The sequence below is a fragment of the Notolepis coatsorum genome (assembly GCF_963971535.1).
Source record: "Notolepis coatsorum genome assembly, chromosome: 9".
In the NCBI taxonomy this organism is placed as follows: domain Eukaryota; kingdom Metazoa; phylum Chordata; class Actinopteri; order Aulopiformes; family Paralepididae; genus Notolepis; species Notolepis coatsorum.
Window position 1 is genome coordinate 57326888 of NC_140173.1, and position 26441 is coordinate 57353328.

The 26441-nt window shown below is 49.0% G+C and overlaps 1 protein-coding gene across 1 annotated transcript in view; it reads left to right on the forward strand.

The window, feature by feature from the left end:
* hpse2 (heparanase 2) overlaps positions 1-26441 on the forward strand; it is a gene marked incomplete at both ends in the record, with an annotated part of 232999 nt that overhangs the window by 165795 nt on the left and 40763 nt on the right. The window contains one exon of the mRNA XM_084321875.1: positions 12746-12891. Within this exon, the coding sequence (XP_084178001.1) occupies positions 12746-12891 (146 nt within the window). The remainder of the gene's footprint in view (positions 1-12745; positions 12892-26441) is intronic.

Sequence of the window (26441 nt, forward strand, 5' to 3'; positions counted from 1 at the left end):
GGCCCAGGCTATACTGTTCCTTGGTGGATCCATCTCTACCCCTCTCCCCGTGGCCCAGGCTCTACTGTTCCTTGGTGGATCCATCTCTACCCCTCTCCCCGTGGCCCAGGCTCTACTGTTCCTTGGTGGATCCATCTCTACCCCTCTCCCCGTGGCCCAGGCTCTACTGTTCCTTTAGTGGATCCATCTCTACCCCTCTCCCTGTGGCCCAGGCTCTACTGTTCCTTTAGTGGATCCATCTCTACCCCTCTCCCCGTGGCCCAGGCTCTACTGTTCCTTTAGTGGATCCATCTCTACCCCTCTCCCCGTGGCCCAGGCTCTACTGTTCCTTTAGTGGATCCATCTCTACCCCTCTCCCCGTGGCCCAGGCTCTACTGTTCCTTTAGTGGATCCATCTCTACCCCTCTCCCTGTGGCCCAGGCTCTACTGTTCCTTTAGTGGATCCATCTCTACCCCTCTCCCTGTGGCCCAGGCTCTACTGTTCCTTTAGTGGATCCATCTCTACCCCTCTCCCTGTGGCCCAGGCTCTACTGTTCCTTTAGTGGATCCATCTCTACCCCTCTCCCTGTGGCCCAGGCTATACTGTTCCTTGGTGGATCCATCTCTACCCCTCTCCCTGTGGCCCAGGCTATACTGTTCCTCCGTGGATCCATCTCTACCCCTCTCCCTGTGGCCCAGGCTATACTGTTCCTCCGTGGATCCATCTCTACCCCTCTCCCTGTGGCCCAGGCTATACTGTTCCTTGGTGGATCCATCTCTACCCCTCTCCCCGTGGCCCAGGCTCTACTGTTCCTTGGTGGATCCATCTCTACCCCTCTCCCTGTGGCCCAGGCTATACTGTTCCTTTAGTGGATCCATCTCTACCCCTCTCCCCGTGGCCCAGGCTATACTGTTCCTTCGTGGATCCATCTCTACCCCTCTCCCTGTGGCCCAGTCTATACGGTTCCTTGGTGGATCCATCTCTACCCCTCTCCCCGTGGCCCAGTCTATACGGTTCCTTGGTGGATCCATCTCTACCCCTCTCCCTGTGGCCCAGGCTCTACTGTTCCTTTAGTGGATCCATCTCTACCCCTCTCCCCGTGGCCCAGGCTCTACTGTTCCTTTAGTGGATCCATCTCTACCCCTCTCCCCGTGGCCCAGGCTCTACTGTTCCTTTGGTGGATCCATCTCTACCCCTCTCCCCGTGGCCCAGGCTATACGGTTCCATACTGCCCTCTGCTCTTTGCTGCCTGAGCAGCAAATTAAGTTACAGCCCTGCGTGGGGACTCGGGAGAGAGAAGAGAAAGCCTTAAATGTTGCCATATGCAGGATTGCATGGGAACTTCCTGAGGAACACATGTTGCTTGCTCCGAGCCTGTCGGAGAGGTGTTGAGACTGTGTAGTGTGTGCGGAGAGAGAGAGAGAGAGAGAGAGAGAGAGAGAGAGAGAGAGAGAGAGAGAGAGAGAGAGAGAGAGAGAGAGAGAGAGAGAGAGAGAGAGAGAGAGAGAGAGAGAGAGAGAGAGAGAGAGATGGAGGCACGGCGGTGGTAGGACCCCATCCCCGCTCAAGAGCAATACCGTAAAACACAGATTCATGGAGGGCCGTAAAATGTTTTTTTTAAATGTCATATTTAAAGCCTGCCATCTCCAAATGGGTCAACAGCTGTTAGCTATTGTATGGCATATTGCATGTCACCAGTACAAGTAAAAGTACAACAACTTGTTAGATAAATTTGTTGTAATGTGTTTGATGGCATGGCTTTAGATTGAATTTGGAAGTCAGTATTTCTGGGAGAACTCTTGTATTGTGGTGCCAGGCTCATGCCAAAGACTATAGTTGCTTTGTTTGCACGCTCCTAATTCAGGCAGTTTGCGATACAGGCTTGTTTCTGCAACGTCAATCCATCCTCTGGTAGAATAAACAAGTCTGAGCTTTTAGTAATGTTCCCTCTCCGAGGAATCCACTATTATCACATTATGGTGTCTCTTTCAATAAAACTCATCTCATCAGATTGGCCCTCACATTTAAAGACACAGTCCCGGCTCCCTGGAAACATCTCCCGGCGGTGTAGTGACCGGCGGTGCACCCTCTCTCATCCTCTGCTCGTCTCCCGCTGGTTATTGCTTCGTGTGGTTCAAAGCTCATTACTTGAGTTGTCCGCGGCAGATGTGGAAGTGGGAACGTGTGATCCTGTCAGCAGTAGATCCGCGGTCGGGCTGACTGACGTCTCTGTGTGGTGCTCTCCGTGTCACAGTGTTGGGCGGCGTTTCTCCTTTTCTCTTATCTTGAACATTAAAGCAATATAGAAGCTTTCTAAAACATTAAACTGTATATTTCTCTTATAAGTCCATAATGCAACTTTTCACAAAAAAGCTCTTGTACTACCACACAACTCTTTTTTGGATATCCTTTCATGTTCCTTTTTGGCATTCTTCGATTAGATGATTCAAGATTCAAGATTCAAGAGGTTTATTTGTCACATACATACCAGGGCATACAGTGAAATGCGGGTGGTCATGCCCGCATCGATTGTACAATAATACAATAATAAAATAGGCATAAAAAAAACAGGTAATAAGAAGACATAAGATGTGCATGATAAAAATAGACATTCTAAATTCCTGAGAAGGCATTGGATCCTATGTACACTACTATACAATATACAGTTTTAACTCTGTCATTGTGCTATATTTACTATATCTAAACTATACTATACAAGAACCACATGTTTTCTTTCCTTAAAGTGGCTTTTATATTCCTCATTCCTTTAAAGTGACTTTTCCATTTGTTTTAAAGTGACATTTGTTTAAAGCGATTGCAGCATGTGTGTGTGTGTGTGTGTGTGTGTGTGTGTGTGTGTGTGTGTGTGTGTGTGTGTGTGTGTGTGTGTGTGTGTGTGTGTGTGTGTGTGTGTGTGTGTGTGTGTGTGTGTGTGTGCGTGCGCGCGCGTGCGTGTGTGTGTGTGTGTGTGTGTGTGTGTGTGTGTGTGTGTGTGTGTGTGTGTGTGTGTGTGTGTGTGTGTGTGTGTGTGTGTGTGTTGTGTGGAGAGTTCAGTGTTCAGTGTTCTGATGGCCTGGGGGAAGAAGCTGAGCCGGAGTCTCTCTGTTCCCGTTGCGTGTGTACGTAGGCGTTTGCCTGACTGCAGCAGCTTGAACAGGCTGTTGTTGGGGTGGTGAGGGTCTTTCATTATTCTGCAGGCTCTGGATTGGCACCTCCTGTTATATAAGTCCTGCAGTGGTGGTAGTGCAATACCACTCTCTGGAGGGCCTTCCTGTCCTGTGCCGTGCTGTTTCCAAACCAGGCAGTGATGTTTCCCGTCAGGATGCTCTCAGATTGGATTAGATTCAAATGTATTATCATCACAAGTACAGTACAACGAAAATAAGTTTGGCATCCAACCAGAGTGCAAATGTAGCAGTAAAGAGCAATAGTAATATACAATGTACAGGTGATTAAACTGAGTATAAAATATATAAATGAGTACTACTGTGTAATAGTGCTAATCAGAAGTATGCACAGAGTTGTAGTATGAATAGGGGCGACAGTGGCTCGCAGTGGAGGCTGGTGACCAAATTTTTAGGTGAAGCACAAATTATTATATTATATTATATATTAAATAATATTTTTAAAACATCCCCCACTGTGTGTCAGTGGTCAGTGGACACAGATGAAAACATAATATTAATATACACTATATATTAATATTAATACCAACACCAATCAATCAATTAATTAATATCAATATCAATATACATATTAATATTGTTATGAACGGGTAAGTGACTTCCAAGTTGTCGAGGTAGAAGAACGAGACGGAGAATGTATTACTATAACAAAACAGTAGAACTGTTTATTAACAGGGGAAAAGCATAAACAATAACAGGGAGAAGAATATCTGTCTGTGCTTGTCCAGCGGTAGGTACGTCCGTAGAATTAGGTGAAGCTCTAGCAAAGAACAAGGAATAGAGCAAATGTTAAATACGTCACATTCTCAACATTCCACGCTGTCAATGAGGAGCAGCAGGCTGACAGCCAATGACAGCACCCAGGTGTGACAGACAATTAGTGATGACAGCAATCAGTGGTGACATACAAGGTGAACAATAACAAGAGGAGTGACCCAGGTAGACAGTGGGAGACAATCCTAAGGATGATAGTCTCCCGAACGTTACAGTATCCCCCCCCGACGAACGGCACCTGACGTTCACCTAGGGGCCTCGGGATGCAGCCGCCGGAAATCATCGATCAGGCTGGGATCTAATATGTCCCGTTGAGGCACCCAAGAACGCTCTTCTACCCCGTACCCCTCCCAATCCACCAAGAACTGAAACCCCCTACCCCTCCGCCTACAACTCAGGATTCTCCGCACCGTATAGACAGGCTGACCGTCAATAATGCGGGGCGGAGGAACCGCAGGGAGTGGCGGGGACAAGGGCGATGAGAGGAATGGCTTCAACAGGGACACATGAAACGTCGGATGGACCCTCATAGAGGCCGGAAGGCGTAGCCTGTAAGCCATAGGATTCACCCGACGTACCACTTTAAAGGGCCCTATAAAGCGAGGAGCCAGCTTCCTGGACTCCACCCGGAGAGGGAGATCACGAGTGGAAAGCCAAACCCGCTGTCCCGGATGGAAAACCGGAGCCGGACGACGCTTGCGGTTAGCTTGCCGCTGAGCCTTAACCGAGGCCTTCTGCAGCGCCGTCCGCACTCTGCTCCACGTCCTGCGACAGCGAGCCACATGTGCGCAACTCCAGGGCGAAGGCTTCCGCGTCGCGGCAGACCACAGACCCACTCTCCCACTCCGCTGTGGCCCAAGAGAGAGCACGACCCGTGAGGAGAGTTATAATATAGGCTACCCGAGCCACATCACTGGGGAAAATGAGGAGCAGCAGGCTGACAGCCAATGACAGCACCCAGGTGTGACAGACAATTAGTGATGACAGCAATCAGTGGTGACATACAAGGTGAACAATAACAACAGGAGTGACCCAGGTAGACAGTGGGAGACAATCCTAAGGATGATAGTCTCCCGAACGTTACAAATATACTATCTGTAGTGATATGCAGTAGGTACCATATAGCGACCCGGACGATATATAAGAGTGCACCAGTATGTATGAGCGTCTATGTCAACCAAGTAAACTTGAGTCCAGTCTGCAACTCATTCGTCTTCATTGTCTCGATAACACTTCATGGTGACAGCGGTAACAGTAGTAGATTGCCTACAAGCAGGACGGGAGATTGTCCGAGGATAATTCTGCATCGGCACGTAGGAAACCCGTCACTCCGTCAGCGCTAAATCAGCGCTAATGAAGCAATCTGACAGCTGACAACTGACAGCAGCAGTTCACACGCTGGAAGCGCAACCCGAACGAGAAGACGTCATGGCATCACATTTGCCAACAATGAATTGGGCCGACCTGGATCAGGGTGAGGCTATTTCATTGTTTAAACAAAAAATGTCTCTTTACCTAGAAGATGAGGAAATAGTTGGCGATGCTAAACAGGCACGGAAAATATGTCGTGGCATTGGAGATGAAGGACTGAAATGGCTGAATGCTAGTGGACTCAGTGAGGCTGACAAGAAAAAGCCAGCCAAACTATGGGAATTCTATGAAGGTCAGTTAAAATGTAATGTTAACTTTAGAATCCATAGGCTCCAATTAATGCAATACAGACAAAAACAGATGAAAGCATTGATTATTTTGTGACCAGAGCCAGGACATTAGCTCAGAAATGCCAGTTTATTGATGAAGAGCTCAATGAACGTTTAATGGAGCTGATCATTGCCAGCACACCCCACGATGCTCTGAGAAATGACCTGTAGAGCAAACCCAAAGGCCATCCTCTACAGGAAGTACTACAAGAGGGGCGGAAATATGAAGCCCTATCAGCAAGAAATGAACAGTTACACCAACTGGGTATGTCACATGGTGAGAAAATCCATGCAGTGGACAGAGGGCGAATATGCCAAAACTGTGGCAGGAGCCATAAACCCTGTCAATGTCCTGCATTCGACAATGAATGTTCTGCCTGTGGTACCAGAGGCCACTGGGCGAAGTGCTGCAGGAAAAGCAGGCGGCAGGGACAACAACGCTTCGGTCAAAGCCAAAGAGGCAAGTCTCCCCCACCACCACAAAGACAGGACAGACAACAGGCCTCCAGGAGTTACCACAGACAGCGGGGTGAGTCCCACATCAATGATATAGACAGCACAGAGGCTGATGAAGAAGGGGAGTACCAAACTAAATTCTACTCAATCACCATCAGTGAGAAGTGCATGCACAGCATTGAGAGCAAGCCACCCAGAGAAGAGGCATACACAACACTGAACGTGAGACCACCTGACCTACCAGGCCACAGACATACACTCCGTCTAAAAATAGACACAGGGGCATCAGGCAATACTCTTCCACTACGCACCTTCAAACAGATGTATGGCAAGGATGCGTGTGCGCAGGAAATGCTGAGGAAAAATTACAGGAGGCTATCGGCATACAGTGGTCATCAGATTCCCTGTATGGGTATTATCGACATTCCATGCCAGTACAAAGACTCACAATGGATCAACGCCAGGTTCTATGTTGTGGATGTACCAGGTCCAGCTGTAGTCGGACTGCCAACCAGTGAGCTGTTAAACCTGGTAACTGTCAATGTTGATACAGTAAACAAGAAGGTTAACAACAGCCAGAGACCACTGAAGAGGATATCAAACATTGTAGAGGTAAAGAAAGCTTACCCAGACCAGTTTGATAAATTAGGCAATTTTAGTGGAACTGCTAAGCTATTTTTGAAAAAAGATGCTGAACCTTTCATTGACCCACCACGGAAATGCAGTATCCACATCAAAGACAAGCTCAAATCAGAGCTGGATAAAATGGTGGAGCAAGAGGTGATAAGAAAGGTGGAAGAACACACAGACTGGTGCTCCAGTCTGACGTACGGCACAAAAAAATACGGCTCCCTTAGGCTATGCCTAGATCCTCAAAAACTGAATGCCAGCCTTAGGAGATGCCCACACAAAATTCCAACTGTGGAGGAATTAAACCCAGAATTAGCTAATGCCAAAATATTTAGCAAGCTTGATGCAAAAGCAGGGTATTGGTCTATACACCTAGACAAAGACTCACAACTCTTAACAACATTCCGGACTCCATTTGGCCGGTACTGCTGGAAGCGCTTACCCTTCGGTCTGAGTGTGTCTCAAGACCTCTTCCAGGCCAAGATGGACCAGATCCTAGAGGGGCTCCAAGGTGTTGTCAGCATAGCTAATGACATAGCAGTATATGGAGAAAACGAGGAAGATCATGACAAGAACCTGACCAACCTGATGGAACGAGCAGCCGAGGCAGGTGTTGTTTTCAACAGCGACAAGTGCACCATAAAACAAAGCAGCATTTCCTTCTTCGGCAACCTGTACACAGGCAAAGGCATCATGCCAGACCCAGATAAGATCAGGGACATACAACACATGCCAACACCCCAAAACAAAGAGGATCTGCATGGATATGGGACACTGACCACCAGAAATGCTTCGAGGACCCGAAGTCAACAGTCACCGAGCATGCATGTCTGAAGTACTATGACCCAAACACCCCTTTAACCCTTGAAGTGGATGCATCACAGAAAGGATTGGGCATTGCTTTTGTGCAGAACAACAGACCCATCGCCTTTGGCTCAAAGACACTGACTGACTGCCAGTCAAGATACAGCAATATAGAGCGAGAGATGCTAGCCATTGTATATGGGATGCAGCGATACCACACGTACCTGTATGGGAAATCATTTCTCGTGGTAACAGACCACAAACCACTTGTAACCATATGTGCAAAACCACTGCATGCTGCACCACCACGACTCCCGCGTATGCTGATAAAGACACAATGGTACAATTATGAAGTCATGTACCGACCCGGTACTCAAATGATCCTGGCAGACACCCTCAGCCGGTTGCCAAACCCAGAAAACCATGGGGACATAGAGCTAGATGAGCGCATTGATGGAGTTGATATGGAGATCGAGGATCTGAAGCAACATACCATTGCATTAATAAACTTCTCCCCTGAGAAACAGGACACTCTCCGTACAGAAACAGTGAAGGATCTCAAACTTAATGCCCTCAAAGAAGTCATTCACCTAGGATGGCCAGAGCACATCAAAGACCTGCCGAAGGACCTGCGTGCTTACTCAAAGGTAGACAGGTACTCATCCCAGACTCCATGACTGATGACATCCTGAAACAGTTACATGTGGGCCACCAAGGGATTGAGAAAACGCGTTGCCTTGCCAGAGACGGTGTCTATTGGAGCAAAATGAATGATGACATCGAAAGGGTGTGCAGATCCTGCAGAGTGTGTGTGGAACATCAAGATGCAAACCCAAAAGAACCTCTCCACCCACATACCATCCAAACCATGGCAGTCTATCGCTTCTGACCTATTCGAGGTCAAAGGTTGACAGTTCCTTCTGACTGTGGACAGGTATTCCAAATATCCACTGGTGGATGAAATGCCTAATGTGTCTAGCCATGCAGTCGCACAAAAAATGCAGATGTACCTGTCACTGTTTGGCCGAGTAGACGAGATCCTAACAGATAATGGCCCACAGTACACAGGGCAGGCCTTCCAAAGGTTTGTAACAGGCTGGGGAGTCAAACACATCACAAGCTCTCCCCATTACCCGAAGAGCAATGGGTTCATTGAAAGGCACGTGAGACACATCAAATCAATTGTGACCAAAACCCTGGAACAAGGAGGCAATCTACAGATGGCATTACTACAAGTCAGAGCGACGCTCATCGACAGTAAACTGCCATCACCAGCAGAATTGATGTTTGGGAGGCCTGTCACCACCCTGCTGCCAAATCGGGCAGAGCCAGGCAGGGAGGAGCATAGGATTCACATGGAACAGAGAACAGCGGACCTAAAAGATCATCACGACCGCAGCTGCCGCAGAGAATTACCCCCACTCTGCCCCGGACAGCATGTGACTGTGCTGAACAAGGATAGAGGAACATGGCACCCAGCTATCATTGTTCAAAAATGCAATGAGCCAAGAAGCTATGTTGTACAAACACCAAATGGCAACCAGGTCAGGCGGTGCAGGAGCCACCTGCGTGAGCTATACATCCCACAGATGCAGAGAAGTCCAACACAGACACACTTTGCTGTGCCACAGCTTCAAGAGGACACCCACGAGGGCCCACCGGAAACACCTACGATGCAGAGTGACCCACCGGAAACACCTACAATGTCACCCTGTACCACACAGGTGCCCGATAGCCCAGGCCCAAGACGCACAAGATGTGGGAGGGTTGTGAACAGACCAGATTTTTACAAAGACTATGTGACATGAGCACACAATATTGCACAAGAGATGCCCACTACAGAGGGCCAGAACAACACCAGGAGCACAAGGCTGGGTCATCATGGGGACTGTTGCTTTGTTATTATTATGGTCTTGGAGGGTGAATGTAAAACTAAATAAGGGGGAGGATTTGCACTTGGTGATGTGATTCAGTGGACTATTGACATAGAGTGTTGTTCTAGTTCTGCTAAGGGAGGTTCGGCATTCTGGGAAAGTATATGGGGCGATGCTGCTAAACAGGGGGGATGTAGTGATATGCAGTAGGTACCATATAGTGCCGGGGTGCGACCCGGACGATATATAAGAGTGCACCAGTATGTATGAGCGTCTATGTCAACCAAGTAAACTTGAGTCCAGTCTGCAACTCATTCGTCTTCATTGTCTCGATAACACTTCACTATCAATACTACTATTGAATATACATACACTATTCATTTCATTTACACTATACATTTCATCAAACCAGCATGTCATGTCTCTTTTAACTGTGGGTGAAAAGAGGGAGAACTACAATGACTACATTAACCAGAATGCCTGGCAATGTTTACTTCCTCCTCCGAGACTGAGCCACTAAGCTCCTCGTCTCAGACAGCGCAAACCCACACACAACGGACAAGATAGCAGTTCTCATTCATAAGAGCACACACACACACCAAAGTTCCACCACATGGATCTCACCGTGACAGATCAGCAGAGCCACAGAGGCACTAGATCAGCCGTGCACCATCGGCAAAGTACGCTAGCCTAGCCACAAGCTAGCGGCAAACATTCATTAATTTAGCCAGCACCACTAACAGTGCACATGCAAATATTATCTGCAGGCTGCATTAGCAGCCAGCAGCCAACGTGATACATTACATTGTGTTTATATGTGACATAGCCAAGTTAACAACGTTTCAATCCCTTAATCAAGTCTACTACAAGTATTGTTCTCTAAACAATTCGGCTGGCTAACATTAGCTAACGTTAGCGTCCAGGCTAAGCAGGCTTTCGTTTTACAAACATTACAACTTAATTTTTTCTGATCCAGATGCATAAGTCCACTTCTTCATGTTGCTCAGTTGCTGGTTTATACTTTGGTCCTAATGTTGGCGCAAAGTTTAATTTAGCCTACTGTGTTGTTACAGCTGTACTGTAAACTACTAGCTTGCTAAGCTAGTAGCTAGCTACAAGTTAGCTTGCCTTCACAGTCCAAGACGGCATGTTCACGTCAACTACAACTACACTAGTCTTCAACTGAGATTAAAAAAAAAACATATATCATCCAAGTAAACGATGCAGTGCACAACAATAAGTGAACAAGTGAATAAAGATCTTAAAATATGAATGATTATATTAGGCAAATTAATGTTCTTCTTCAGGCAAATTGCACACATGAGATGATGCAACACAACTTTGACTAGAACACTGAAACCAGTCCAGCTGCAGTTCCGCAGGTATTTTACCAGGCAGACTCTGATTGGATTTCAAAGGCTGCCAATCATTCATCCTCCGTGTATTATTGGATTGTCAAGGCTGTCAATCATTCAATCCCCCATTAAATGGCAATAGTTTAACTGCACAGACCGTGCTTAGATGAAGTTAATAGCCTATTTTGATTGGCTATTATTTATTATTTATTTAATCCTGGGTCAACCTGTGCAGTTATTCTGCACGAATATTACTGCAGTCATTACTGCAGTGCAGGCCTGCTCAGAGCTGTCAATTTTGGCCATTTTTGAAGAAAAAAAAATTCACTGGCATTTTTTCTTTTTACAGAGGAAAACCTTTCTAATACAAAAATAAAATAATAACAATTAAAAGAAATATATATATATATGTAAATTAATAATAATTATGAATTATGAGTGAATTTGTGTTTCACGTGTTGTCATAGAGAAACCGCCACTGGTGGCTCGGTAGGTAGAGCAGTCGTCTGGTTATCCGGAGTTTCCCGGTTCGATTCCCGCTCATACCGGGCAGCGTGTCGAAGTGTCCTTGAGCAAGGGGTCAGGAACATACACAGTCAAATGTTCTACTGATGGAAATTTACCAACACACTTCTCTCTCTCTCTCTCTCTCTCTCTCTCTATCTCTCTTTCTAACACACACACACACAACCTCACTACCCCTCTCGCTCTCTCTCTACACATAACCTTCAACTTATATGCACACTTACAGCTTTCTCATAAGTATACGTCATTATCCAAGTATCACTGTACATCATATCTATATTTCCAGATATCTCTGTACATCCCCATATCCATAATTCCTATTATGTACATCAGTGCTCCACTTAGTTTTGTCTACTCTCCTGTATAAATAATTTGTTAGCTCACCATTCTATAGAGATATGGGCTATAGGACCCAGTGCTGTAAACAAGGTCTCCTGTAAACTCCTTGTCCTTAATCAAATGTGTATGTGTGCATATAAGTGTGTATGTGTGTGTATAAGTGTGTATGTGTGTGTGTGTGTATAAGTGTGTATGTGTGTGTGTATACTGTAAGTGTGTATACGTGTGTGTATGTGTGCGTATAAAAGTGTGTATGTGTGCGTATAAGTGTGTATGCATGTATGTGTGTATAAGTGTGTATGTATTAGTGTGTATGTGCATGTGTGCGTGTGCATAGCACGGCTCATCTCACACACATTGGCCCCATTTGAACTAGACTTGCTTGCCCGGTAGAGTGTGCTCTCCAAAGCCCGGCTGAGTAGAAGACGGACCAGAGAGAGACCGAGCAAAGATCAATGCCAAGACCATAAAGTCCTCTCTGTCCTCAGATGATTATCTACTTTCCCCTTTTTTAAACAAACGCTATTAAAATACCCTCTCTAGTTCCCAACAGTGCGTGCTTGTGTGTGTAAAAAGTGTGTGTGTGTGTGTGTGTGTGTGTGTGTGTGTGTGTGTGTGTGTGCGTGCGTGCGTGCGTGCGTGCGTGCGTGCGTGCGTGCGTGCGTGCGTGCGTGCGTGCGTGCGTGCGTGCGTGCATGCGCGTGTGTGTGTTTCAAGTTCAAGTTTGTTTATTAAATAACACAATAAAATACACGTAATTTACGGTGAAATGCTTGGTTCTGAGAGTGTTCTTCATACAGTAAAAAAAAGTAGGTAAGAAAGTAAGTAAAAAGTAAGAAAGCAAAGAGGAATATACAATAAACATATATACAATATACAGTACAATATACAATCTAAAGTACAACCTAGGTACAGTCTAAGTACAGTGAGTAAAAAGTGTGTGTGTGTGTGTGTGTGTGTGTGTGTGTGTGTGTGTGTGTGTGTGTGTGTGTGTGTGTGTGTGTGTGTGTGTGTGTGTGTGTGTGTGTGTGTGTGTGTGTGTGTGTGTGTGTGTGTGTGTGTGTGTGCGTGCGTGCGTGTGCGTGTGTGAGCGCGCGTGTGTGTGTGTGCGTTGGTGTTCCAGGACTACTGGGTCTCCCTGGTCTTCAAGCGTTTGGTGGGTCCCAGGGTCTTAGCCGTGCGGGTGGCCGGCCTCCAGAGGAAGCCCAGGCCAGGCAGGGTCATACGAGACAAGCTCCGGATCTACGCCCACTGTACCAGCTTCTCCAAGTAAGCACCAGGGGCTCAAATCCAACTCAATTTCATTCATCTTTATCGTCCCGGAGGGGGGAGATTCTTTCCGCTACGAAGCCACGGCCGAACGTGAGGCGACTTTTAGATAATCCTCGAAGCCAGGCGCGAGGTCTCGACTTGTAATGAGGCAGAAAAGGATATCCAAGCGCTCCCCGAGGATAAACTTCAAGGGCGTCTATAAAAACTGGCCCGGCCTTCATTAGCGTTTGACCGAGCGACGGGTCATACGCTGATAAAGGCTAAAGAGGGCTGAAGCACATCTGTTTGGACTACATGTACTTGGATTAAAGACACATTGGAGTTTTCGCCTGGAGAGTGCTAAATTCTTTCGCAGCCAAGTGTTAAATACATCATTACACAAACAAAGCTGCAAAGCACATGTGGAAACATACACATGTAACTACTAACTATAAAGGAAGGAATCTCGTGCGTAAAGTTTGTTTGTCTGCCTGCGTAAAGTTTGTTTGTCTACCTGCGTGTCAAGCCTGCGTGTCAAGACTTTCGCATGTCTCGGGGGGCTGCACATCCAATCGACACCTCGCTCGGCGGGCGTGTTGCTGAGCCCCGGGGGGTGCGCCGTCGAATTCTGTGCCGTTTTGGCCTGATGGTGCTGCTAAAACAAACTTTACGTTTTGGCCAGATGGTGTCACTAAAACAAACTTTAAGTTTTAGCCAGTAACTCTCAGAAACACTTTTCCTGGGTCCTGTGGGTCCAGAGTGACGAATCTATCCACATAAGCCATGCCCATTCGCATCTAGATAGATTTTCCGCCATTTTGAATTTGGTAAAAAAAAAAAAAATGTATTACTCCTACAAATGTTTCACCAAAATCCACAGTACAGCGCATCTCTGGACCAAGCCATGTTTTTTAGATTTTTTTGATATTCCATATAGTTTTACTATAGATGGCACTCAAAGTTTGCTCAAATGCTGTGGGCAGGGTATATTATATTACAAAATAAATGTAATTTCTCCGCGACACTTTGTGTTATTGCAACACCTATAATTGCAACACCTATACAACACCTATATTGCAACACCTATATAGATATGAGTGAGCAGGACAAATCTGGTGCCATTTGGCCAGTAGGTGGCGCTGTAGCAGCGTCACAAGTCTAAATAACAGGCGCTTTGACATTTTGAATGCTGCACATAGTATAATTCAACAATATGTTCATGAATTCAACAATAACAAAAATGTCACAAGCAAAACAATATGTCACAAGCAAATACATTGCGGTAATCCCCATCATGTATACTGCCCTGCAGAAGCTAACCGCAGTAACTACAGTTATTTTCTAAATTGAGTTATAACTGAAATTGAACTTCTCAATATCTGTTCTATCTTTCTCTTCTTTAGAGAAAAAGGGGTATAGAATTGCAGTAACTACAAAATCACTGGATAGAACTTTTGTCAAAGCCATTTTTCTCAGTTCCACTGTTTGCGTAGTCTCTGCTAGGCAGCGTAATCATCATGGAGTCTACAGTATTATGGTCTGGATTTATACACAAGATTACATCTACTATCGTCTAGTGACTTATACTCGGCCAAGATGTAATATTGTATGACCGTATGATAGTCCCCTCTTCAACGGAGCCTAACAATAACAAATGGCCCCCAAGCCGTGCGGCTTCTTGTTTTTCTGCGCCTCACCTCGTCCTCTAGGTACCTGAGGCGGGGTGTCTGGTATGTCATCATAACACAATCCCCGCTCGGCCCATTCGGATTCTCATAAATAACCAGACCACAGACACCCCCCCCCCCCCCCCCCCTTCCATTCCCCCTCTTTCACAGCCCAGAGCCTATAAAACTTAACAGGTATCACTTATCAAGTGTGTGGGGGCCGTCTCCTCGCCGGTCAAAGAGCCGCTGAAAGGCGCGACGGTCCTTTATCCCGTCTCGGATTGGCTGGAGGGGGTTTTAGGCGGGGAGGGGGGAGGGACAATAAGGCGGTCTGTTGTTGCCGGGGAGCAGATAAAGAGTTGCCACCGTGGCCTGTTCAAGGTTCTCATTTAACCCAGGCCAGCGTGGCTGTCAGCACCAGGCTAGACTTACGGCGCTACTCCAGACAGGGCTCGGTTACAGGTGGAGCATCTCTCTCTCTCTCTCTCTCTCTCTCTCTCTCTCTCTCTCTCTCTCTCTCTCTCTCTCTCTCTCTCTCTCTCTCTCTCTCTCTGTGGAGGGACACCGCTCGGATACATGCCCTCCTACCCTCCCGACAGGCGAGAGTTGCATAACCAACGCGCGCGCACACAGCTGTGCCCTTACATGATGCGGCCCGATGACATGCTCGCGGATACTTGAAATAGTTTTCATCGGGTGCAACTCCGTCCGCCACCTGGTTGGTTTAGGTGAGTGTGGGAGTGTGGAAGTGGCCCCTTGCGTGCGCCTCACCCCCCGCTACCACCCCACCCGACCCTACTCCCACCCATGTGATAAGACGGAGGAGCCCCTAACCAGTCTGTTTTGTATCAAGAGCCATCGCGGCCATCATTATCTCTTACCGCTTATCTCTTACCGCTTAGCGGTTTTACACACAGTGGTCCCTTAAGTGGACAGACTATTGTACTCTTAGCAGTTTGATCATATTAGCCACTGAGTGGTTTCAAAGCTCTTAGCAAATAAGGTATTTCAATTGTCCCAGGCCTTCTAACCAGTTTAGCGGTTAGCATGGCATCCTCCTCCCCTCTCCACCGACCCCCCCCCCCCCCCCTACATCAAACGGCGGGGAGACATGTTTATGTTCCTGGTTTCGAGTGCTTCGGAGCCTCGTCATCCAAAAAGGCCTGAGAGATCCATATCTAACCCCCCGTCTAACCGTCTGATCCATCTTGTCTGGACATGGTTCCGCAAATACTCAGAACAGAGACTCAGAAAAACCAGAGCCAGACACGGCACGTTATAAATGCAGTTTTTTCCGTTGACGATACGCTGCTTAGTTTTTTTTACTTTTAAGATGAGAATATAAGAATATCTCGCAGCGTTTAATCGCCAAGAAATTATAAAATACACGGCGCACCCTGTTCACCAAAGAGCTGAGGTAAAAAATAATAATAAAGAGAGGATTTCTGTAAAATAAAAAGGAGAGATGGCTCACAGCTAAAAACTCGACCCTGACCCTGTTCACTAAGGAAACATGTGGTATTCACTACAGCTGTGTTGCCTTTGCCTTCATATCTGGCCCCTTATTAGATTTGATCATGTTTGCCTTATCTTCTCCTGTTAGTTATTTACCTTTGGCTAATATCCCCCTCCAGTGTGCCCCCGGCGCTCCAGCGCAGCGCTCCGTGTAACTCAAGAAGTGCTGTCTGGGACTTTCACACCTCCGCTTGACCCCGGGATATACAGCAACAGGTTGTTAGTACTGGACACTGTGTAAGAGAGAGAGAGAGAGAGAGAGAGAGAGAGAGAGAGAGAGAGAGAGAGAGAGAGAGAGAGAGAGAGAGAGAGAGAGAGAGAGAGAGAGAGAGAGAGAGAGAGAGACCGGGTGAACACAGTGCAAACGTGGTCGCGGAGGACCCGACAGAGAGCCACCCCTCGAGCGGGTTAACGAGGCGTCTACCTCGCCCCGGGGGGTGCGGCGTTGTGCTGGGGGGGGGGCGTCCCAGGTGTGCTCTTATTAGCTCTGGATTACTTTTACGTTTTTTTGGCTCGTTTCAGTTCAGGTCTTGATCTGGAAAAAAACATGTGGTTTTTGAGTTACGCCGTTTGTACGGAGTTTATGTTTGCGTTAATAAAGGGCCGATGTTCCGTGGCTTAAAGCCCTTCCTTTGCCTCTGCCTCTTTCTTGTGATCCCGTCACAGTGGTTTAATTTAGTTCCCTCTAAATATAGATGGTAGGCTTAGCATCGTGATAGGCATTTCCTGGGCTGTAGTGAGTGTGCATTGTTGTACTATCGCTATTATTTTAGATGATCCTTTTGATGCAGATAGGATCAAGGGGTTGCACGCTGATACCACCGCTGAGATAATATACGCGAGAACGGTATCAAAGGCGTTTCTCCCTTTTATAGTGGCCTTTAGTTATTTCAAGTTTTATTACATATGGCAGTGCAGTATTTAATCAAGACCCGCTAACATATCTAGGGCGAGATAAAAAGAAAGAGAACAGCAGATTTTAAAGACTTCTTTTGTCTTTTTATATCCTTTGTTGTTGTTTTCACTGTAGTTAATATGTAATAAAAATAAGACGAAGAGTAGTAGTGAATTGTATTTGTAATGCACTTGTCATTGTTACAAAGTTCTTCATAAAAAAAGACGGCAAGAAAAGATCTTAACCACCAAAACGTGCACAGACTACAACGTATGATGTATATCATGCCAGTTAGGGTACCTTGTGTATACTGCACCTTGTGCTTTACTTTTACTCATAGTCTACATACAGCCATTAACCTGGCAGTGCCGTTAACGAGGCGTTAACGAGGCAGCGCCCCCCTCGCAGCAGATGGTGAAATTCTAAGAGCTGCATCTGTACATAGTACATACATTCAGATTCAAAATCGTTATTGCCAACGTATCATATAACCGATTATAATTATACGGTTATTGTAACTGAGGGGTACAATTCCCTGACTGTATTAATCAAGTATTGGTATCATTAAACCACTACCGTGTTATGTACATTACTGGCCATACTGTACACAAGTATATCAGATTAGAACACTTCCACAATGAAACGGTTTCCACACAAATACTCGTTTAGAATATTTATTACAGATAAGAATATTATTACATAATGTACTTTACTTAGATTGCGCTTATAAGGCAAAGAATGTGCGTAGGCAAATCAATAATGAATGTTAGGAATTCTCTATTGTACTCTGGGAGGGGGTACTACCGGTTGTAAGCCAGCAGGGGGAGGCAATGCTCTATACAAAGTCAATGGTTCCACAGGGACAATTACTCCCTGTGTCAGCGGGGAAAGGCAGCCTCTGTACTCTCAGTGTGCGCGCCGCGCAGGTGAAGCCGTGGAGTCTCTGCTCCGACAGAGACGGGCTCGAGTGATGTCCTCACGGGCATGTGTAGATCCCACAGCAGTGGGTGTAGACGGTTCTCTGCTCCAGCAGCCACAGTCAAACCAATGAAGAATAGTAATCCTGCCGGAAAGTGGCTCTGCAATCACCGGTGTAGGTATCCTCCGTGGTGCGCGGTGGTTCACAATTGAACTTGACGTTACTATCCTATTAGCACGCGGCAATAAGTGCTCTATGTAGACGCACAATTACTCACTTCACGTGGTCTTTGACTCGTAATGAAGGCTTTTACTAGTAAGGAGCGAACGATACGTTGAACAAACGTAGTAGGATAAGCACGACTCTATTTGGGGCAATACGAACCCTACTCTGCCGCACGTTGCATGGTGAGGCGTCGCTTGGATAACTGGAACTGAACGAGACTGAACGGGACAAGGGACTAAGAGGAGTTCTACATTTCTTGCGCCATATTTATATGCACGGTGGACAAATAGTGCCGCTCTGCTTTCGGTAGCCGTATTCCTGCGCGGAGCCGGGGCTAGTAACGACATGTTCGTCGGCACCATTGAACTTGACTCAAGGGGGCCTGTCTGCTGGCGCCAGGTCCTGGTCCAATGAGAGAATGAACTATTATGGGCTGTAGTAGAATAAAGGGATATTCTGTGTATATGTACAAAGAATATACAAGGGATATCAAACGATATACAAATATTATTCAATATATATCAATCAATAAATACATAGATTCGGTTTAATCTGACCCTTTGAAACAGCCGCCCCCTAATTAGTCCCACCTAATTAGCTAAGCAGAGACAGATTAACCGCACTGTCCACTACTCAATGTCAGTTGTGAGGGGTCGGTCAGTTCACAAAGTCAGGGGTCATGGTCGTCATTAAGCGAGTCGGGGAGCCTTGGCGACTCTATCAGCCTCGCCACGGGTCGGTTGTAGGTCCGCCCTTGGCCGAGCACTTCTGCCACTCTGACCTTTCCGTCGGCACCAGTGGTCACTTTGCTTACGCGGCCGGCCGGCCACGCAGCTCGGGGTAGTGACTGGTCTATGGTCATGACGACTGGACGGGATGAAGGGGGGCTTAGGAGGAAGCGGGCCTGAGACTGCTTTGATCTGTGCTTGGCTGTGCTTTCTCCTCCTCCGTCTGTTTCTCTTGTTTGCTCTGTACCCCATCTGAGGAGGGGCCGGCCCCGGCCGCCCCGTCAAGGAGTCGCTTGGGGTGCTGGGTCCGAGGTCAGCTACGTCTGGAGCGCAGCTGAGGGGGGTGGAGTTCCGAACTCCCTCTGGTGCCCACGGTTCTCTCACGGGCCTCTCGCTTAATGTCAATAGCCTCTGCTGTACGGGGGAGAGGCCGGTGTCGCTCGCCTCTGTGTGTAGGCAGCGTGTAGACGTGGGTTGACTGTCAAGTCCGTAGAGGGGGCCCTGGAGCGTCCATCCCAGTCGGGTCTGAACCGCGACTGGGCATCCTTTGGGTCCGACATGGGCCGCCTCAATTGGGAGAATGAGGTCCGCGTGGTCGGAGCCGATGAGCAGGGTCGGTGTGGCGCCGTCGATAAGCGGTATAGGTAGTTGACGTAGGTGCACATACTTAGCCATCAGCTGTGGGATGGGGTAGGTGTACTGAGACAGGTCTATGTCGTGGCTGGTGAAGACGTTAGTTATACTATACTGCTTCTCGGGCTGGTCCACCGCTGCTATCTTGAAGGAGACCCTTTCACCCTTTATGGTCTTCTGGTCCCTTCTGATGGTGCGTATGGTCATTGTATCTTTGACACCTCGCAGGCCCAACTGGGCTGCTGCGGAAGCGAGGAGGAGAGTCTTTTCAGACCCATCGTCCAGGACGGCGTAAGTGTCCAGGACCTTGTCCTCGTAGCTCAGGAGCACTCTGACCACTTTGAGGAGCACACAGGGGGTCCCGCTATGCTGGTCAATGTGGAGCACTCCTGTGGGTGGTGACGTAGAATCTATATGGTGTGAGTCGCACCGTGGCTCCCAGTGTCTGCCGTAGCAGTCGGGACACCAGGGAGCGGTCTGGTGGAACTTTGGTGCTGGTGCCACCGCCTCGGCATGGTACATTACCGCGACGGGCCCACTCTGTTGTCCTGGCTGACGCCTGTTGATGTCATGCAGGACCTCCAAGTGGGTGCCACCGCACCTGCTGCACTTCTTTTTCAAGCGGCACTCAGCTGCTAGGTGGCTGCGCGCGCAGCGGAAGCAGCGGCGGTGGTCCTTGACCCACTGACTCACATCATCCGTGGTCAGCTTCTTGAAATCTTCGCACTGATACAGCCGATGTTCTCCCTCACAGTACTGGCACTCAATCTTCCACTGGTCCTCTTTCGTCGAGGGGGTGTGGTGGCTCTTGGGCTGCGGTACTGATTCGGCTTGGTGCATAACGGTCACCAACCGGCGGTTATCCGTTTGTCCCCGAGGTCCGAGTCTTGGGCTTGGTCCACTCCATACGAACGTGTCGAGTCGTAGGCTACTGACCTCCCTGGCGAGGAACTCAGATAGGTCTAGGAGGGATGCCTCTGGACCGTTGGGGTCGCGGTAGTCTCTCTGCCGCCTGAAGCGCTCTTGTCGGGCGGGAGGGAGCTTCTCTAATATCCTCTCTACGTTGGAGTTAGCGTACAGTTCGTAGATACCCTTTTCCTTTTGGGACCCCAGCATCCCTACCAGGGACTGTACCTTGATAGACAAGTCATCTAATGCTCTGTTGTCTCTGGCTGGGGGGAGACGGTCAATGTCTCTTATCTCCTGTATCACATAGTCCCATACGCGTCCATGACGTTGGTCGAGTGCTGCTAGAGCCGCTGTGTATGGGGTAGTAGAGTTGGCATAGGCCAGCGCTATATTGTGCGCTCGGGGCACCTTGAGGTGCTTCAATAGGGTAGCATACTTGTGGCGTTCATCAGCTACATCAACCATCATTGTCTCTAAGCACATCCGTAGCTCCGTGTACTGTGCTCGGTTCTCATGGGTGAAGTCTGGAAACGTCGGTGCGCCAAGGTACGATGCCATGGATGACTGGCACATCGGTGAGCGTTGGGGAAGAGGCCTCCTAGGCGAGTCTCCCCGTGCGTGTCGTCTTGGGCTGGTACTTGGTGGGTACCGAAGGTCGGGTACCCAGGTGCTGTCCCTCGGGGCTGGCAGTGCGTCAAACTCACCCGTGAGTTGAGTCGGGGGTTTGTAGCGCAGGGCCTCGGGGCTGACTTCTGGGCTGTACTGGACCTCCTGGTCCAGAGTACGTTGCTGCTGGTCGGCTTGACATTCCTCCTCTTCCTCCTCCTCTTCCTCTGCTAGGACCTGGAGTCTTCTGTTCAGTCTCTCGGCGTGGTCCGGTTCTTCCCGGTTGCTGGGTCTCGTATGGACCGGCTGGGGAGGGGGTTCGGAGACGTGGACAGGATCCTCCTGTTGGCGGGGTCCCGGGTCGCTTCGTCGGGTAGGGGAATGTGTCCTAGACCCATGTCTTGACGATCTCTGAGAGCTCCGTGTGGAGTGAGGAGGTGTCGCCATGGCAACCAGTTTGTCCATCAGCTCCGCCTGCAGCCGGTCGCGCTCTGCCTCGCGCTGGGCATGGGCTGCGTCGCGCGCTGCTTCGCGCTGGGCATTGGCGACGTCGCGCTGCGCATTGGCGCTGGCCTGGGCAGCATCGCGCTGTGCGTTGGCGGCGTCGCGCTGGGCATGTGCGACGTCGCGCTGTGCATTGGCGGCGGCGTGCTGTGCATCGGCGCGGCTTCTCTCAATGTTCTCTTCTGTCTGGAGGCGTCTGGTCTCCAGTCTTATGCGGTCGTCTTCACTCCTTTGTTGCGCCTGGAAGCGCTCTCGCTCGCCTGCAAAATGTTCGCGCTCGCGCGTCTGTTGCGCTTGAAGTCGATCGCGTTCGGTGGAGGCTGCCAGGGTGGCGATGAGTGCTTGCGCCAGCATCTTGTCCGCCGCGCTGGGGGAAGACGCCGTTCGGGGCGATCGGCTCCCGGCAGTACTTGTTGGAGACCCGTTCTCCTGTTGCGTACCGAGGAGATCCATCTCCTGGGTGCGCGTCTCTTCTTGTGGTGGGTCGGGTTCCATCCCGGGAGGGCTTTCTTTATCCTGGAGCTCTCCGGGGACTACCTTGTCGACGTTGTTGGGGGATAAAGTCGTGTCAGTTCCCTCCTGGTCCCCACCGTGAGCTTGGTCAGTTACATTAGAACCCACTAGGGCCTCTGTAGTCGGGGTATCCTGGTTGGTAGGGTCGGACATAATTTTACTATCCGCTTTTGTAACTGAGGGGTACAATTCCCTGACTGTATTACTAGATATGATACTTACTACCACTACCTTTGTACTTAATATTCGGCCACCCAGTACTCGGCATAAATATATTATGATGAACACTGTCACGTAGATGAAACGGATCCAACACAAATGTACGAATTAGAAATAGGTCTTTATTTCTACATAGCGATGGTGTGTAGAGCAAGCACTTAATCAAATCAATCACATTTATGAATGGGAATTAGTATGCACTTTTATGGCAAGAGTATTCGTCGGTATATCAATAGAGAATGTCCAATCTCTGAAGGCGCAGGTGGTACATATACGACCTGGAATAGTTAAGGAATAACAGCAATGATACTTTAATGATTATAGGCTGGATACACTAGGGGGGGTTAATCCGGTCGCTTGTAAGCCGACAGGAGTAGGAAGGGGGGGGGGGGGTAGAATCCGGCTGCCTCATCCGGCCAAGGGTATCCCAGGTGAACCCACTGTAGTGCCGTTCAATGCGCCGGCGATCCTTGGACCACAGATGAAAGCAGGTGGACTCTCTGTGAGCCGGCTCTCTCCGGTCCACGGGGGAGAGACATGAAGCGACCTCGTCTTGCAGAGCGTCTCCTCACCTTGCGTCCTCTCCAGGGGGGGGGTTTCCAACACACGGCAGTGTCGGGGGTCTTTATCCATGGAATAATCAACGTATACAAAGCATAATCCGTGCCTGGGAAGGCGGGCTGTCGTCGGTAGAATAATCCGGTATACAGGTCCACTCGCTCGTCGGCTCTGGGGCTCCTCGGGTGCAGCTTCACGTGGGGTCAACCACCCTGGATAAGCAGCCAGTTCTCTGCCCGAAACGATGGGGTACTGACTACGGTAGTATTCTCACCGCACGAAGCACTATATATTAACAGACTATTATTAGCTTAATAGACTACGTCCAACTCGACGATATAGTGCCAAATATGACTATTCAAATATTAATATACACGATGTCTCAATACCGATGGTAGGCGAACTTGGCCTTACTCCCACACGTGGCGTCGTGGGGAGGCTTTACGTCTGTGACTCTATTGGAGGGTAAGAAACTGGACTGAAAAAGGAAGTCCTACTTTAGTAGCGCAGTATATATACGCACTATGAACAAATAGTCCCATTAGTGGTGCGGTAGCCAGATTCCTACGCGGAACTAGGACTTGTTCGTACATGTTGAGCGGTACGTTTGAACTGGGTCTGGGAGGTATGGCAGCCTGGCACCAAGGTCTCGACCAATAGTAGAATGGAGACTATTATGGGATGTTCAGTAGGCTAGAATGGATATTCAATGCATATTGTACAAGGAATATACAAGGGATATCAAGGAATATTAGAGAATATACAAATACAATTAAATATATATATATAATAAATATATATATTCGGTTTAATCTGGCCCTTCACAACAGCCACCCCCTGATTGGTCCCAGACCTAATCAGTTAAACAGAGACAGATTAATCGCGTTGTCTATTTACACATAAGGGTTTGCTGTAGGGGTCAGTCAACTTCACAAAGTCATAGGGTTATAGGGTCATGGTCATCATCGATTGTGTCTGGGAGTCGGGGCAGTTCTATGAGCCTCGCCACGGGACGGGTGTAAGTGCGACCCTGGACAAGCACTTCAGCTGCTCGGACCTTGCCGTCGGCACCGGTGATCACTTTGCTTACGCGGCCGGCCGGCCACATAGCTCTGGGCAGTGATTGATCAATAATCATGACGACTGTTCCTTCTGTCAAATTGTCTCTCTCCTTTACCCACTTCTGGCGGGTCTGTAGAGACGGTAGGTAGTGCAGTAGGAAACTGCTCCAAAACTTGTCGGCTAATACTTGGCTGTACCTCCACATTCGTCGGCCGTTCGCTTCTTCAGGCCGGTACATTGTCTGGGGTAACGCGGGATCTAGCCGCCCCATCAGGAGTGTGTTGGGGTCTGCGGAGATAACAGTGCTCAATCCACAGAACACAGACTTCCTATTTTCCACCTCCTCTGGACTTGCTTCCCTCGGGATAGGCATGGGCCACTGTCCTTCCGGGAGTCTTAGGAATGCGGGGCCGTCACTGTAAGCATTGTGACGGGTGAGGTCATCTAGGGGCATCCCCCGGGTGATGACGTCAGCTGGGTTCTGTTTTGTATCAACGTAGCGCCACTCTGTTTCTCCGGTTAACTCTTCGGTTAAGTCTTGAATCTCGGTGACTCTGACTCCCACGAAGACTTTGTACTTGCATGAGTCCGATTTGATCCAGGCGAGTACTGTCGTGGAATCTGACCACAGGATTGTTCTAGACACCGGTATGGTGAGCTCACGTTGGATGAGCGTGGCTAGGTGCGCTCCGGCTAGGGCTGCGCAGAGCTCTAGACGTGGGATAGATTGTTGCTTGCGTGGGGCTATTCTCGAGCGGGCGAGGACAAATGCTGTGTAGATCTCTCCCCCCTGGTCTTGGGCCCGCAAGTAGGCTACTGATCCGTATGCGACCTCTGAGGCGTCACTGAAGACGTGTAAGTCCATTTTACATGTCTCTGGCCTCACCGTGGGTGGGAAGTAGCTTCGGCGCATATTAACGCCTGGGAGTGAGTGGAGCTCCATCTCCCACTCTCTCCAGGTGGATGCAAGGTGTGCGGGAATGGGGTCGTCCCAACCCTGGTCCTTGTCCCACAATGCTCGTACAATCATTTTTGCCCTGGTGGTGTACGGTAGAATACATCCTAGCGGGTCATATTGTCGGGCGAGTGTTGTGTACACACTCCGTCTGGTGGTCGGCGCCGCCGCCGGCCTTCCCTGCTCCGTAGTCAGGGGCTTGTGTCTGTAGTGAAGCGAATCTGTTTTGAATCGCCACACCAATCCCAGGGTGGTCTCCTGGGCTTCTCCCGGGATTGTAGCCATCCAGGTCTCGCTGCTGGCTGCCTTGTCCTCGGAGGAGAGGCTGCGCAGTACTTGCGGATCGCTGCTGGCCCACTGCCTGAGATCAAAGCCGCCTTTGATCAATGAGGCGCAGAGTTTAATCAGGAGAGCCTCGGCTTCTTCCTGGGTTGAAAGGCTTTGTAGACAGTTGTCTACGTAGAAGCTGTTCTTTACGCTGTGTCGGACCTCTTCGTCCGCTGCTGGGTCCTCTGCTACATGTTTCTGTAGTGCAAATGTAGCACAGCAGGGGCTGCACGTCGTTCCGAAGGGGAGGACTTCCCATTGGTAGATGGCTGGGTGCTCATCTCCTGGCTTCTCTCTCCATAGGAACCGTAACAGGGGCTTGTCCTCCTCTACTAATCTCACCTGCAGGAACATTCCTTTAATGTCCCCGCTGATGGCCACCTTTTCCTGGCGGAAGCGGAGTAGAACGCCGAGTAGGGAGGGGCCGAGTGTGGGACCGGGCAGTAACTCTTTATTCAGATTTTGGGATCCGATCTGGTAGCTGCAGTTAAATACTATGCGGTCTTTACCGTTGTGATGGACCTTGTGGTGAGGCACGTACCACGATTCAGTGGTCTGGTCAGCCTCTTTAATGTCCATCTTTGTGACGTGTCCCGCTGTGATGAGCTTCTCAATCTCAGCGCGGTATACACTCTCTTGGGCGGGGTTCTTGGCTAAGCGCCGCTCCGTGTTCAGCAGGTACCGTTCTGTGGCGTCTGTCTTGGCGTGGAAAGTAGGCATTCCTTCTCGCCGCAGGAGTGGCGTGGTGTATCTCAACACGCCGTTGACCGGGACTCTCTTGGTCCCTGTCTCGAGGAGGTGAATGGCGTAAATGTCATCTTTAGAGCGAATGTCTTTCCTTCCGTTCTTAAAGGGCATTTGTTCCAAGGTCCATAGCCGCTCTACGTGTTGCAGGAGTGCGGTTTCTCCCTCCGTGACTCGGGAGTGGAGACATCTAGTGGCTGTACTTCGGTTGAGAGATTTGGCGAGCGGGCCTTGGAGAGTCCATCCCAAACGGGTCTCGACTGCTGCAGGACAGCCTCGGGGTCCGGTATGAACCCGGTCTATCGGGACAATGAGGTCTGCATGGTCGGAGCCTATCAACAGGGTCGGCATAGCATTGTCTATGAGCGGGATCGGTAACTTGCGCAGATGTGCATATTTCTCCATCAGCTTGGCGACGGGGTATGTGTACCGCGACAGTCCTATTTCTTGGCTGGTGAAAGCGTCTGTAATCTGGTACCGTCGCTCAGGCTGGCCGCTTGCTGCGATAGAGAATGAGACATTCTCGCCCTTTATCGTCTTCAAATCTCGTCTTATTGTCCGAATTGTCATTTGGGTTTCGCTTCCCCGC